This window comes from Juglans microcarpa x Juglans regia, chromosome 3D, assembly GCF_004785595.1.
Source record: "Juglans microcarpa x Juglans regia isolate MS1-56 chromosome 3D, Jm3101_v1.0, whole genome shotgun sequence".
In the NCBI taxonomy this organism is placed as follows: Eukaryota; Viridiplantae; Streptophyta; class Magnoliopsida; order Fagales; family Juglandaceae; genus Juglans; species Juglans microcarpa x Juglans regia.
The window spans coordinates 24,096,247-24,108,899 of record NC_054598.1 but is presented as its reverse complement, the minus strand read 5'-3'; the positions used below and the strand labels follow the sequence as shown (position 1 = coordinate 24,108,899).

General features: G+C 36.6%; 1 protein-coding gene across 1 annotated transcript; it reads left to right on the top strand.

Moving 5' to 3' along the window:
- Window positions 1–4,736: 4,736 nt before the first annotated feature.
- LOC121256250 lies at window positions 4,737–12,294 on the top strand. The gene is made up of 6 exons (XM_041156972.1): window positions 4,737–5,147; window positions 5,303–5,473; window positions 6,618–6,788; window positions 6,875–7,054; window positions 7,789–8,241; window positions 10,833–12,294. The coding sequence occupies exons 1-6, from the start codon at window positions 4,845–4,847 to the stop codon at window positions 11,763–11,765; spliced, it is 2,211 nt and encodes a 736-aa protein (XP_041012906.1). The 5' UTR covers window positions 4,737–4,844; the 3' UTR covers window positions 11,766–12,294.
- Window positions 12,295–12,653: the final 359 nt, after the last annotated feature.

Below are 12,653 nucleotides of genomic sequence, written 5' to 3'. Positions count from 1 at the left end.
TCTTTAATAGTATCCATCAAAAGCAACTCCTTGTGTACCTTGTCCAAGGCAAGAGAAAGATGTTCCATTTTAAACCTTGATTGTGAGGCAAGTTCTGCAATGTCATAAAACTGCATCATCAAATGACTTTTTTGCATTATCGGATCTTCTTGTATCGAAACATGGCCCTCAGAATTTGGTATTTCATGGATAGCTCGACTCTTAGCGTTTATGGTCCATCTTTCAATAACATAGTTATGTGGCAAACAATCTAAATTTGATTTCTTCATGAACACACATAGGATATGCCTACAACGAATACCCAGAAACTCAAACATATGACATGTACATATTGCTGTTGCTGATCTACAGTCCACAGTCACATAATAAATACGTTTGTCATTGCCCTTAGGTGCCATCTCCTACATCTTACTTTCACCCTCAGTCTGAACTTTTGTTGCTTTGTACCGTTGGCAATTGAATAGCTCATCTTGAAAGATACTAAAGGACTTCCTTGTATACACTTTAGCCGCTTCTTCTTCAATTTCCCAACATGTTTTCAAAACCGGCCTACTCGATTTTGTTCTCACATCCTTCTCATTCTCCTTAAAATAGCGTGCATCTAATGCTTTCTAGTACTGATGCACAAAGTCACTCACCATCGTGCTTGATCGCACGTAATCCTTGAAAAATTTATTCATGCTCTTGCTCCTTTGTGTGGTTGACATACTGGCACAAAATGTGGTTCGCAATTAAGCCGGAACCCACTTCTCTCGTCGGTTGTAAAGATTTTGCAGCCAATCATTACCTACTAGACTATACTTCACTAGTATGGTAACCCATTCCTCCTCGAACTCATAAGATGTTATTGTATCATGGATATAATGATAGAACTCTTTTTGAAAGTCTGGAAACTTGTTATAGACATGTGCCAAATATTCTGGAAATTTTTGTAAAATATGCCACAAGCATAATCGGTGAGTTGTATTTGGGAGTACCTCTGCGATGGCCTTAGCCATAGCTTTGTCATCATCAGTAATAATGGTTGAAGGGGCACGCCCAAGCATTGCTTCCTGCCATGTTCTTAGTAACCAAATATATGATTCAGCTGTCTCATTGACTAACAACGCACAACCAAACATTATGGTTTGGTGATGATGATTAACTCCTGAGAAAGGCACAAATGGCATCTTATAAACATTTGTCAAGTACGTCGCATCAAACGTGACAACATCTCTGAAATATTGATATGCAGACCTTGATCTTGCATCTGCCCAAAAAAGAGCTTCCCATACACGCATTCTCATCGACTTGCATGGAATACACAAACCCAGGTTCTTTACACTGTCGATCAAGAATATGCATACAACCTTTGTGCATCTCCCTCTTCAAACAATTTTCTTCTTTTATTTTCCAAAAAATTTTCTACATCCTTTCCAATACAGCCAATTTTAAAATCACCACCTGCTTCTTTGCTTAATACTGACATTATCTTCCTTGTCGGTACACCAGACTCATTCAAAGTGAGAATGAGATTTTTTTGCACCCGTGTCACACCTCTATGTCCATGAAGCATACTCGTACTTCTTGGTGTGAGTAGCTCATGATTGTGTTCAGGCATTAACTTGCATACTTTCCACCTTTCACCATCCTTTTTTATACACATAGTAGCTTTACACTCAATCTTTGTTTCAGCAGTTTCAGAAATTTGTCTTTCTTTTTGTTTGAGACTTTCACGTCTAAATCCCTCCCTTGTACGAATATAGTGTACTCCAATTAATTTTTTCCCCCCTCGATAATTGCGTATAGTTGATCCTCATTGCAAAACCTTTTCGTCTTGCATACACCTTGTAAAATGCTTGGGCGTCCTCAACTTCATCAAATTCTTTCCCAATAAACGGTTCAAAAACTTCACTATTAGAAGTGGAAATGAAATTGACTCCATCTCCATCTCTATCTTCCACATTCACTATATTATCATCAAGGTCTCCCAAATTCACATCATCTCCCACATTCACATTATATTGATCTTCTACGGTTTCATCCTCAATAATTTCATATACACCTTGTGGACTGTTTGTACTCGTTAGTATGTCAACATCATCACTATCCGAACTCTATCCAAAATCCTTCATACCAACATAAAACAATATCATTAATATAGGATTCAGTCCCTAAAAAAATTCCAATATTATCAAATTACTATTCAACTACACAAATTCACATCATTGCCTTAGAAAAAAAATGCACAACCAAAACAAGCATTACCAGCACACTAACTTTGCACAAAATCAGATTACTTACCTCAAGTTCTCTACTATTAGTTTGAAAAATGAAATGCAATTGTAAAGAAACACTGACATGTGAAATGCAATTGTAAGATAACACTGACCATGTGAAATGCTTGGTTTGTGCAAACAGTGGGAAATTAAAGCCAAAAATCCAAAAAATCCTACAACAAAACACACACCATTAGAAATTAGGGATTACAAAAAATTAGGGATTACAAAAAAAAAAAGAAGGGAAAAACAGTACCTGAGGTGCCGACTGTTGTGAGTGTTTTCGTGAGGGAGATCGAAGGATCGGAGTGACTCGAAGGAGCGAGAGGGAAGGAAAGAGAGAACCGACCGACTGATTTTGGGAGGAATATCCCGTGCGAGATCGAATGAGAGAGAAGGAGAGTCGAGAGAGAGAGGGAAGAAGAGAGACAGAGAGAGCCGCACAAATTTCTTGTTGAGAGAGAGAGTTGATTTCTGAGAGAGGGAGAGTCGATCGAAGGAGAGAGGGAGAGTCGATGGAAGGTAATTTTACCGAAGGAGAGAGAAAATCAGATTCGGGGGCGAGAGAGAGAAAATTGAAGGAGAGAGAGAGAGAGAGAAAATCGAGTTCGAGGGAGATGGGCTGATTAGTTCATACCCTACATGCGGTTGCACATTAACAATTGAGGAAGGCCTACGTGTCACCTTCCTATTTGTTTATGTTATTCTCTGAATATAGGTGCTTCCGTCCAGCAGCTCCTCTGTTCAAGAAATCCGCACAAATTGAATGCCTTGGGACTGTCTCAACTGGATTGTCGAATTAGATTGAATCTGGGCTTCCCTAACGAGGAGCAATGGGCTAACGAAGGCACACACTGAAATTTTCTTATCAACTTTGGTGAAGTCAACAAAGAGATTTGGAGGTAGTTGTTGGGTCTAAAATCTTAAAAAGGGCCTATAGTTTGTCTCCTAAGAGACCCCATAAAAGGCCTGTTGGTCTGAAATATGGGGGCCCAAAATAATCAAATGGATAAACTCAACAAGAACATGGGTAGGACCATGTAAAGCCCTAAAGCTATAACGACGCAAAATTTCAGTAAAGGAAGGAAATAAAGGCAACTGCCCAAGATGAAAAGGAAAATATTTTAGTCACAAAGAAATTACACAATAGTAATTTTACAAATTGATATAGTTTGATGTAGTTCGTTAGATTATAAAGTTATTTTTATTGTAAAGTAGATTTAATAGATTAGATGAAACTACATCAGTTTGTGTGATTGCTTTTATATAATTCTTTTGTAGATGTAGTTGTACTCTTTGAGAATTATATTTGGTATTTCTTAACAAAAAATTCATAAGATAGATTCTTAAGAGGTCTTAGGCTCCGTTTGGATACACAGTTGATTTCATCTCATCACATCTCATCTCATTTCATTTCATCTCAACATCCAAACACTACTCAAACATAAATACTTTTCAATTTCTCTTTCACATTTTTTATTTAATCATTACAACTTTTTCAAATTTTCATATAAAATACAAAAAATAATTTAACTTTTTTAAATTCTAAAACAAAAATTATATTATAAAAATATTTTAATTTTATAAAAATTTATTCAATTTTTTTCTCTCATTTTTCAAAACCCAATAAAAATATTGGGAAAATGCTTCTTCCACCGAGAGAAGCTATTGATTTTATTTTTTATTTTTTTGGTTTTTTTACTTGATAGTTAATGAATTATTTTTTATTTTTTCAAAATATTTAAAGGGGTTTAAAAAATATTTGAAAAAAGTACAATTTGTACTATTGGTACAATGCAGGATCACATTTTTTGGTGATCTCAACATTTTCTAAAATCTTAGCGTAAACTATTTTACTACTATTTACAAATATCTGACTACTATCACATATTTCTCATATTATCTGACCATCCAAACTAGGCCTTAATCTATTAATCATAAACAACTAACAAGTCATAACCTATTAAAGCATTCATCGCAGAGAGATTAAAAACAAGAATAATGATATCCACATAATAAATCTCAAAAATATGTTTTAAGATGAGGGTATTTCTATAAAGTGATGTTACTTTTATAAGTTATTTTATAAAAATACTCATAATTTAAAATATAATTATATAAAGTGTTGCGAAAAGTATTGTGTGTAAATATTTTTCTAAAAACAAAGAAAATATATGAGGAAAAAAAAAAAAAAAAGAATATTCTCTCTCTTTTATCCTATTCATATATATTTCTAATACTTATATTTAAAAATCTTTACAACTCACCAATTTACCAGGAAGGGATGCCTTAAAAGGAAGGGCCTTAAGAAAGGAACTTAATTTCGTATTTCACCTAAAAATCGAGCACATATTTGGTAGCGACCATGTAATCAACGGTGAACCCATGCAACTTTTGACCAATTAATTATCCTAACGGCTAGCAGCCAAAATATCATTCTTTTGACCCCTGCAATCCCTAACGGCTTTCCATTCCTACTTTGACTCTTCCCAACTTCACCCACTTCACTCCATCGACTCTTATCTCCCCCCCTCTATAATTCTTTATAGCCGTTAGAGCCTCTTCTCCTCCCGTCTCTCTGTAACAATGGCGAGGGACTCTGCGTTTGTTTCAGAGGCGAACACGAGCGCCTCTACCGCCGCAAAATCCTCTCTTCATTCCCCTTCTTCGTCTTCTTCACTGAAGCGGAAGAGACCCCCCATGATTGAGATCCCAAGCGTCTTGCAAGAAATCCGAGCGGACAGATTCACGTCCCGAGACCCCACGCCCCGAGCCGAAGCTGTCTGCCTCGGTGAAATTGGCGTCGGGGTTTTCTCCATCAAAGGCAAGAAGAAGTTCATGGAAGACACCCACAGGATTCTTCCTTGTTTACTCGGCGACTCAAATAAAGTAATTTAATGGCTTCTTTTACCTTTTCGTTTTTATTTGTTTTGAATATTTTTTTTGGTATTGTAATGAGGCTTACTTGGTACTTGGATAATTGATGTATGAAAGTGGGATATTTGTCGTGTAACTGATTATATAGTTTTCTTAATAATGTGTAGGGTTTTTTCGGTGTTTATGATGGACATGGAGGTAAGAAGGCTGCGGAGTTTGTTGCAGAGAATTTGCACACTAACATTCTTGAGATGATGGAGAACCGTAAAGAGCCTACGGCTAAGGAAGAGGCTGTCAAAGCTGGGTATCTGAAAACGGACCAGGATTTCCTGAAGCAGGTAATTTTTGTTTGTGTTCCTCTTATTTCTGAGAGTCTTGTTCTATTTTATGAATTTTCTTCTTTCCGATAACGAAATAATGACAAAGGAACCCATTTGATGTTTAACTTGTAATAATTGTAAATATCAGAAGAACCACCTTTGAATTTGATGACCGTAGAGCTTTCTTCAATGGAAGAAATTTTTCCGTGGCGTTGAATCATAAATTTTGCATCGAGTCAGGATACTTGGAATGATCGTGGAAACTGATTTTGACGGGAAATTGTTATTTGTTACAGATCTTGTCTACTTGGATTTCCGTTATTCTTGGTCCATAAAAGCTAGCAGCTGTACGCAGAGTTTGAAAAGAATTTGGATTATGGGTCTAATGATTAGCGAATGAGGGACTAGATTTGGTTTTCTGCGAATCTTACATGGATTCTTGTTGCTTTGTTGAGATAGGTGGAATTAGATGACTGCGGTTTATTCTTTTTTATGAGGTTAACTAAGGTCTGGTTTGTTTTTTACAACAAATCTCATCTCATCTAATTAGTATAATTTTTTCAAATTCTTACACAAAATAAAATAAACAATTAAACTTTTTCAAATTCCAAAACAATAACAATATTAAAAAAATATATTTTAACAATACTTTATTTAATTTTTAACTTTTATCTCAACTCATCTGTGAAAACAAACGAGGTCTAATTCTTATGTGGATGCTTTGTTTCTCTATTTAGGCAGGTGGAATGGGATGACTACAGTCTTTATTCTTTTTGTCCGAGGCCAACTTTTGTTGTTAAGTTTATGTACGAGGGCCTAATGGCATCTCATCTCGGATAGGCTTAAGTTTTGAATCTTGACCTTTTGGGTTAGGCCAACCATTCTTTGTGCTCTAGCTGAGCACCTCTCTTTCTATATTCATATTTTCCATGGATGATATCAGTGGTGATGATGAACCTTGTCAATTCATTGGTATTGAGGTCACTTGATCCCTTTTATTCTATAGATAACCGGAAAGGATAATTACCTTGTAGTACTTTCAATGAAACTGGTTGCCAGTTCAGCATTGTATACAGTATACACCTGCTTACCATGCCAGTTCGTCTTTGCTTATTTTCTTATATTCCAAAAATGCTACATTTATCATTACGAACAAATGCAGGGTTTGGGCAGTGGTGCATGCTGTGTCACAGCCTTGATTGAGGGACAAGAGGTGGTTATTTCAAACCTAGGAGATTGTAGGGCTGTTCTTTGTAGAGGTGGCGTGGCAGAAGCTCTTACGATAGATCATAGAGTGGGCCAGGAGGATGAACGGAAAAGAATCGAGGATATGGTATATATTTTTTCATATATTGTGTTAATTGGTGGAGCAGGAAGTGTTATTGATTGTATGTCTTGACTCTTGATACTCTGATGAAGGGGGGATATGTAGAGATACATCGAGGAGCATGGAGAGTTCATGGGATACTTTCTGTTTCTAGAAGCATAGGAGATGCTCATCTGAAGAACTGGGTGCTGGCTGAGCCTGATACAAGTATCTTAAAGCTAACACCAGACATGGAATTTCTTGTCCTGGCTTCTGATGGATTGTGGGAAGAGGTGAGAAAAAGAAAGTAGGAGTAGTTTACATAAAAAATCCATGCTAACTTGAAGATATGTGGGAAGTTAATTTTTTTGGAAGTGCTACCTTAATGTATTTGCCCATGTTTGCTTCATATTTGTTGCTGAGTTCGTGTTTGGTTTTTCATGGATTAGTTAACTTAAGTTTGTATGTCATGCATTATGTCATTATAGATTTACTACAATCTAGCAAAAGCCTTGGGTTATGTTATCAGTGATTGTGTAAGTTTGTTGTTGCTTTATTAGTGCAAAGTAAATGGCACATGAGAGCATCTGCGATTGCATTAATTGATACACAGATCGTTGGAGTTCGAACAAGGGTAGTTTGCTTATGAAACAATCATAATGTGTTTATCTCAGTTTTTTTACACCGTGCATCTCAAATAACCACCTTAATGCTGGATCTTAATGAAATGTGCACATTGTAACTTTTTTGGTAGTTTGAGGATGTAATGTGAAAAAGTTAATAATTTTTGGAGTCATTATTTGGGCTGGGGGGGGGGGGGGGTGACTAAATGTAATTTTTCAAAAAAAAAAAAAAAACACGGATTACAAGGAGCTGTTGCTCTCCTTTTTTTTCAACAGTGTGTTTAGATTTGAGTTGGATACCATTTCTTAGTTGCTGCATACTGAGACCCCATTGCATGAGGTTGAAATATATATCTCTTTAGTTTTATTTGATTGTTAAAGTTGATGTTGTCTATCTTGCCTAGGTTGGCAACCAAGAAGCTGTTGATCTTGTTACTAGATTATGTCTTGTTGAAAAGAAATTGGGACCCTCAAGTGTTTTTCGAAAAGATCACGAAGATGATTATGGCCATGTGAATGTAAGCCTGTCAGCAAAGTTGCGGAGGATTTCACTGGTCAAGAAACAAAAAGGGACCGGTAAGGATCCAAGCTCTAAGGAAACGACTAGATGGAAAGGTAAAGAAGATGACTTTCCTAGTGAAAATGAAAGCCCACCGTCGAAGTCGCAAAGAATATCCTCAGTAAAGCGAGTAAATGTGAAAACTCAATCTCCAGCAAAAGAAACTATTAGCCATAAGAGGAGACCTGCCTCTGGTGGACTTGTGGCTGCTTGCAAAGAGCTTGTGAACCTTGCTGTGAGTAGGGGTAGCTTGGATGATATAACTGTGATGATAATTGATCTAAGCCAATTCAAATGTAACAGCTAAAGTTGGTGGGTTAATTTGTTGATTTCACGCATACTCTAAAAAATGCTTTCCCTCGCGCATATATGATACTTGGATGATGTCCACACAGAAAGCTTGCTGATGATTTAGATTCTTTTCACTCCGATTGTACCAGTAAATTGCTTTTTCTTTCTTTCTTTCAAAATGTGCTTTCTGACTCAACCATTGTGTTTGTGACCTCTCCCCGCAACCGACTCTGATCATCTTACTCTGGACCACCACTGCTAATAATGTTTCTCCCTCACCTCTTCACTTTTTATTTTACATGCCAATTTTAAATCTATTATCACAGTTTCTTAAATCAATGATACTGTTTGAGAATCTGGTTTGAGATTACAGTGTTGCTGGTTTGGAGTGTCTTAAAGTTGTCGGGCATCATAGGTTAACAAAGCAGCAGACAAAACACTCGAGATTATTTTATAACCCCTGACAAAGAAGGGAAATAAAATGATACATAAGGACAAAGCCAATAGCAAAGAAATTAGGAAGAAAAGAGAAGAGACTGAGAGGAGAAAGAAAACACCTGTGAAAGAATAGAGCAAATGAGGGAGAGGGATGGAGAAAACTTCAGTTTCTCAATATGTAATCCATTCAATGATCTGTCTGTCTAACTATAATACTAATTGTTAGGTATAAGTGAACGTTACAGGCGAGAAAAGGCCACTAGATGACCAAAGGAATGACGATCATGAGAAGTTTACGTGATATAAGGTGAGGAATGGTTGAAATGTATCGTTTGTAGATCATAGGATGCAAGGATACCTTCGCCGGTGAGATACTATCAACTCCAATAGTACTGTATCTTGACTCTTGACGAAGAGTTTACCATGTGGGGCACCTTGATCGTTATAAATCATTACCTAGTAAACAAAAAGGCAAAAAGCACTCGCATTCCAATGCATCTCAAGTTGAAAGGTATTCAGAAGGAAATTTTAAACACATCAAAATTCTATTGAAAGGTATTCAGAAGGAAATTTTAAACACATCAAAATTCTATCACCAAATATTAACTAAATTAAATGGGAAAAAAAAGTAGGGGTGTTAATATGGGATACGACCCGTTAACTCAACACGAACACGACACGATAATAATGGATTTGGGTTTAGTCTTAATGGGTTCGGGTCAAAACAGACTCGTTAAGAAAGTTAAAATTACAATGATACCCTTATACCTAAAAGTAAAATTATTAGAATTTTAATTTCAATATTTTTATTGTTTAGATTGTAATTTTAGACTTTTAGTTAGTTTTATATTTTTTTTTATAGATATTATGATTTTAATATTTATATAAAATTATGTTAAACTTAATCAGGTCAAACGGGTTAATTTCGGGTCTGTTTAACCCATTTACAAAACGGGTCGAAACGGGTCGGGTCGTGTTAACCTATTTCGTAGTATTCACTAACGGGTCATAATGGGTTGACACAACCTATTATGTTAATGGATCATGTTAGAAATTAAAATTTTGACATGATAAGCTATATGAAGCCGTATCGTATCAAAATATATATATTATACTATATGGATCCATTCCGAATACGTTAACACGATTTAACACTCCTGGGAAAAAGCCCATTGACAGCATAGGATGAATGGTAAGAGAACCATTCAATCTTTAGCTCCATACTCCAACTGACTGAATTATTTGTTATAAACAAGTTGTGTAATTTAATCGTTTGTCTGGACCTGCCTTGTTTTTCTTTTGTTCCCCAGTTCAAACTTGAGAAAAGTTGGGTCACTGTTCATTTATTTTCTTATTACTTGAACTCGAGTGCAGTGAAGACTCAGAGTTTGGACCCGATCTGTGCAGATTCCTCACTTTTTTCTACACGTCAATCCTAGATTCCTTGGCTAGTCACTTTTCTACATCAGTTCCACACTCAAAAGTTATGGAAAACCCCAAATAAAAAATACACACCATAAATACATAAAATAAGTAGAATTGTAACAGCCCACATCGTAAATCCAAGTTCTGTTTAATGTCTACTATATCTTTTTCATCACCTGCCTCCTTTTCATCCCCACCCACATGCACATGCCTGAAAGGACTGCCCCCCGCTTCCTCTCATAAACTTTTTGTTGGTACACCCGTCACATGATATACAAGACTGATCTGAAGGGGTTGGTTTGCTTTTTTACCGGTATGAGAGAGAATTCTTGGAGATAAAACCTTATCATTGAAACCAAACCGCTTTGAAGAAGGAAAAAAGTTGGAAAAACAGAGAGAAAAGGGGAAACACAGCTAAAAGCTTACAAGGCTATGCACATAATGAATATAAAAGGTGTTGTTCTGCCATAATCCCCACTCCTCTCCAGATTTCCAATTGCCGGTTTAGAGACTGAGGACCCTCCAGTGGATGATAACATGTAGATAAAAGAGCCCCCGGCTTCAGCACCAACGAGCCAGATCTTGTGGGTGAGACCTTGATCAAATTCTTTCATCCTTCTCTGTTTTAACAAGTGTTTGATCCTCTGTTCTTTGTCCAAATTCAAAGTCTTTCATAGTATAAGTCGATTGATTCTCTTGCAACCTCAATTAAGTGCCATGCATGATTCGATTGGAATTCCTGCTTGCTTTTCATCCCGGGAGAGGCCAGCTGACGACCCAGCAAATGTAATTAGGTCAGGTCAGAGTGTATCTATGTCAGTATATCTAACAAAGATTGCCGGTCAGTGTCGTCTAATCAATATAACATGGTGTAAGAACGTGCTACAACATGGCCTATATGTTTCCGTTCGAGGACTAGATGGAGATGAGCATCATCGGTGCAAGGTTGAGATCAAGGCTTGGTATTTTGGGAGGAAACAAGGCTCAAAGCATTTTGTGATTGATGGGAAAACAGTCTATGTGGTTTGGGACCTTAAAGCTGCAAAATTCAACAGCGAGACTGAGCCACAATCAGATTACTATGTAGCCATCGTTTGCGACGAAGAGGTGGTTTTAGTTGTTGGTGATCTAAAGAAAGATGCCTTCAGAAAAACTGGTTGTAGGCCAGCTCTTATCGAACCAACTTTGGTTTCAAGGAAGGAACATGTGTTTGGCAAAAGGAAATTCTCCACAAGAGTCAAATTTCAAGAGAAAGGTAATGTTCATGACCTCTCAATTGAGTGTAATAGTGCTATCAGCAGTGAGAACTCTTTAGTTGGGTTTGATCCAACAATGGAGATTAGGGTAGATGGGAATCTAGCCATTCATATTAAGCACCTTCAATGGAAGTTTAGAGGTAATGAATGCATCAGTGTAAACAACACTAAAATAGAAGTTTATTGGGATGTCCACGACTGGCTCTTTAGCTCTGGTACAAGGCATGGTCTGTTCATATTTAGGCCAATTTCATTATCTGTACCTGAGTCATCAACATCAGCACTGCCTTCTTCAGCTCCATCAACACATTTGTCAAATCAGGAATCCAATATTTCTGCTTCTGGAGATGAAGATAAGGCGGGTGGGTCTTCCAGGTATTCCTTGTTTTTCTATGCCTGGAGGGTAGAATGAATTTGCAGAGTGGCCTCTCTGGTAATCACCATCATCAACATTATAAAAAAACACAGGCATAGCCAAGGAGTTGAAGACAAAGATGCATGTTCCAAGTTCATTGAAATTTTGAAAGGTGGTCTTTGAATTGAGCTCTCACAAAGAGGAAGCAGAGAAAGAGAGAATTTGGTCTTTGGAAGCTTAATTACCAACACAAAGGGCCCAAAGTGAGTTGGTATCGTGGTACGTAGCTACAGCTGGGATTGAATAATATGGACATGATTGGACGTGCCAGATTGGGTCACATCCATCTGCTAATAGTTTGATAATTCTCCAATCCCCATTACCCAACCTTAGTTGCTCTATTATGATGTGTGTTTTCTTTTCTTTCTTTTTTTCTTTTGTTGAGTATCCATCCAGAGGAAAAGGTTAATGAAGTCCCATATAGGTGACAGAAGCACCAAACAAAAAGAGCATGTATATATGTGTGTGATGTATGTTGATATGGTATAAACTGCTGTTCAATATAATAATATTCCTTTGTTTATTAGATTCATTGTCCTAGCAGATTCTTATTAGGGTAATACTAATGAGGCCGATGATGAAATTTGACTGATAAGTGCTAATGTATTTTTTTCCCTTTTAATTCAATCATTTTTTTTTATATATTTTAAACATTTTTAAAAAATAAAAAAATATCAATTAACTAATAGTCACTTTCTTAATTCTTAAATAAAAAAAAAAGAAAAATAATCGATCACTTTTATCGGTAACTTTTATCGGATCAAATAGCATTTTCCTTCTTGCTATCCTAAGAAACCACTAGGACCATTCTCTGCTTTGCAGTGGAAATAGACAAAATCTGTGTCTAGAACCACTCAGAAAAACAAGGCTGAAACTGAAATAATA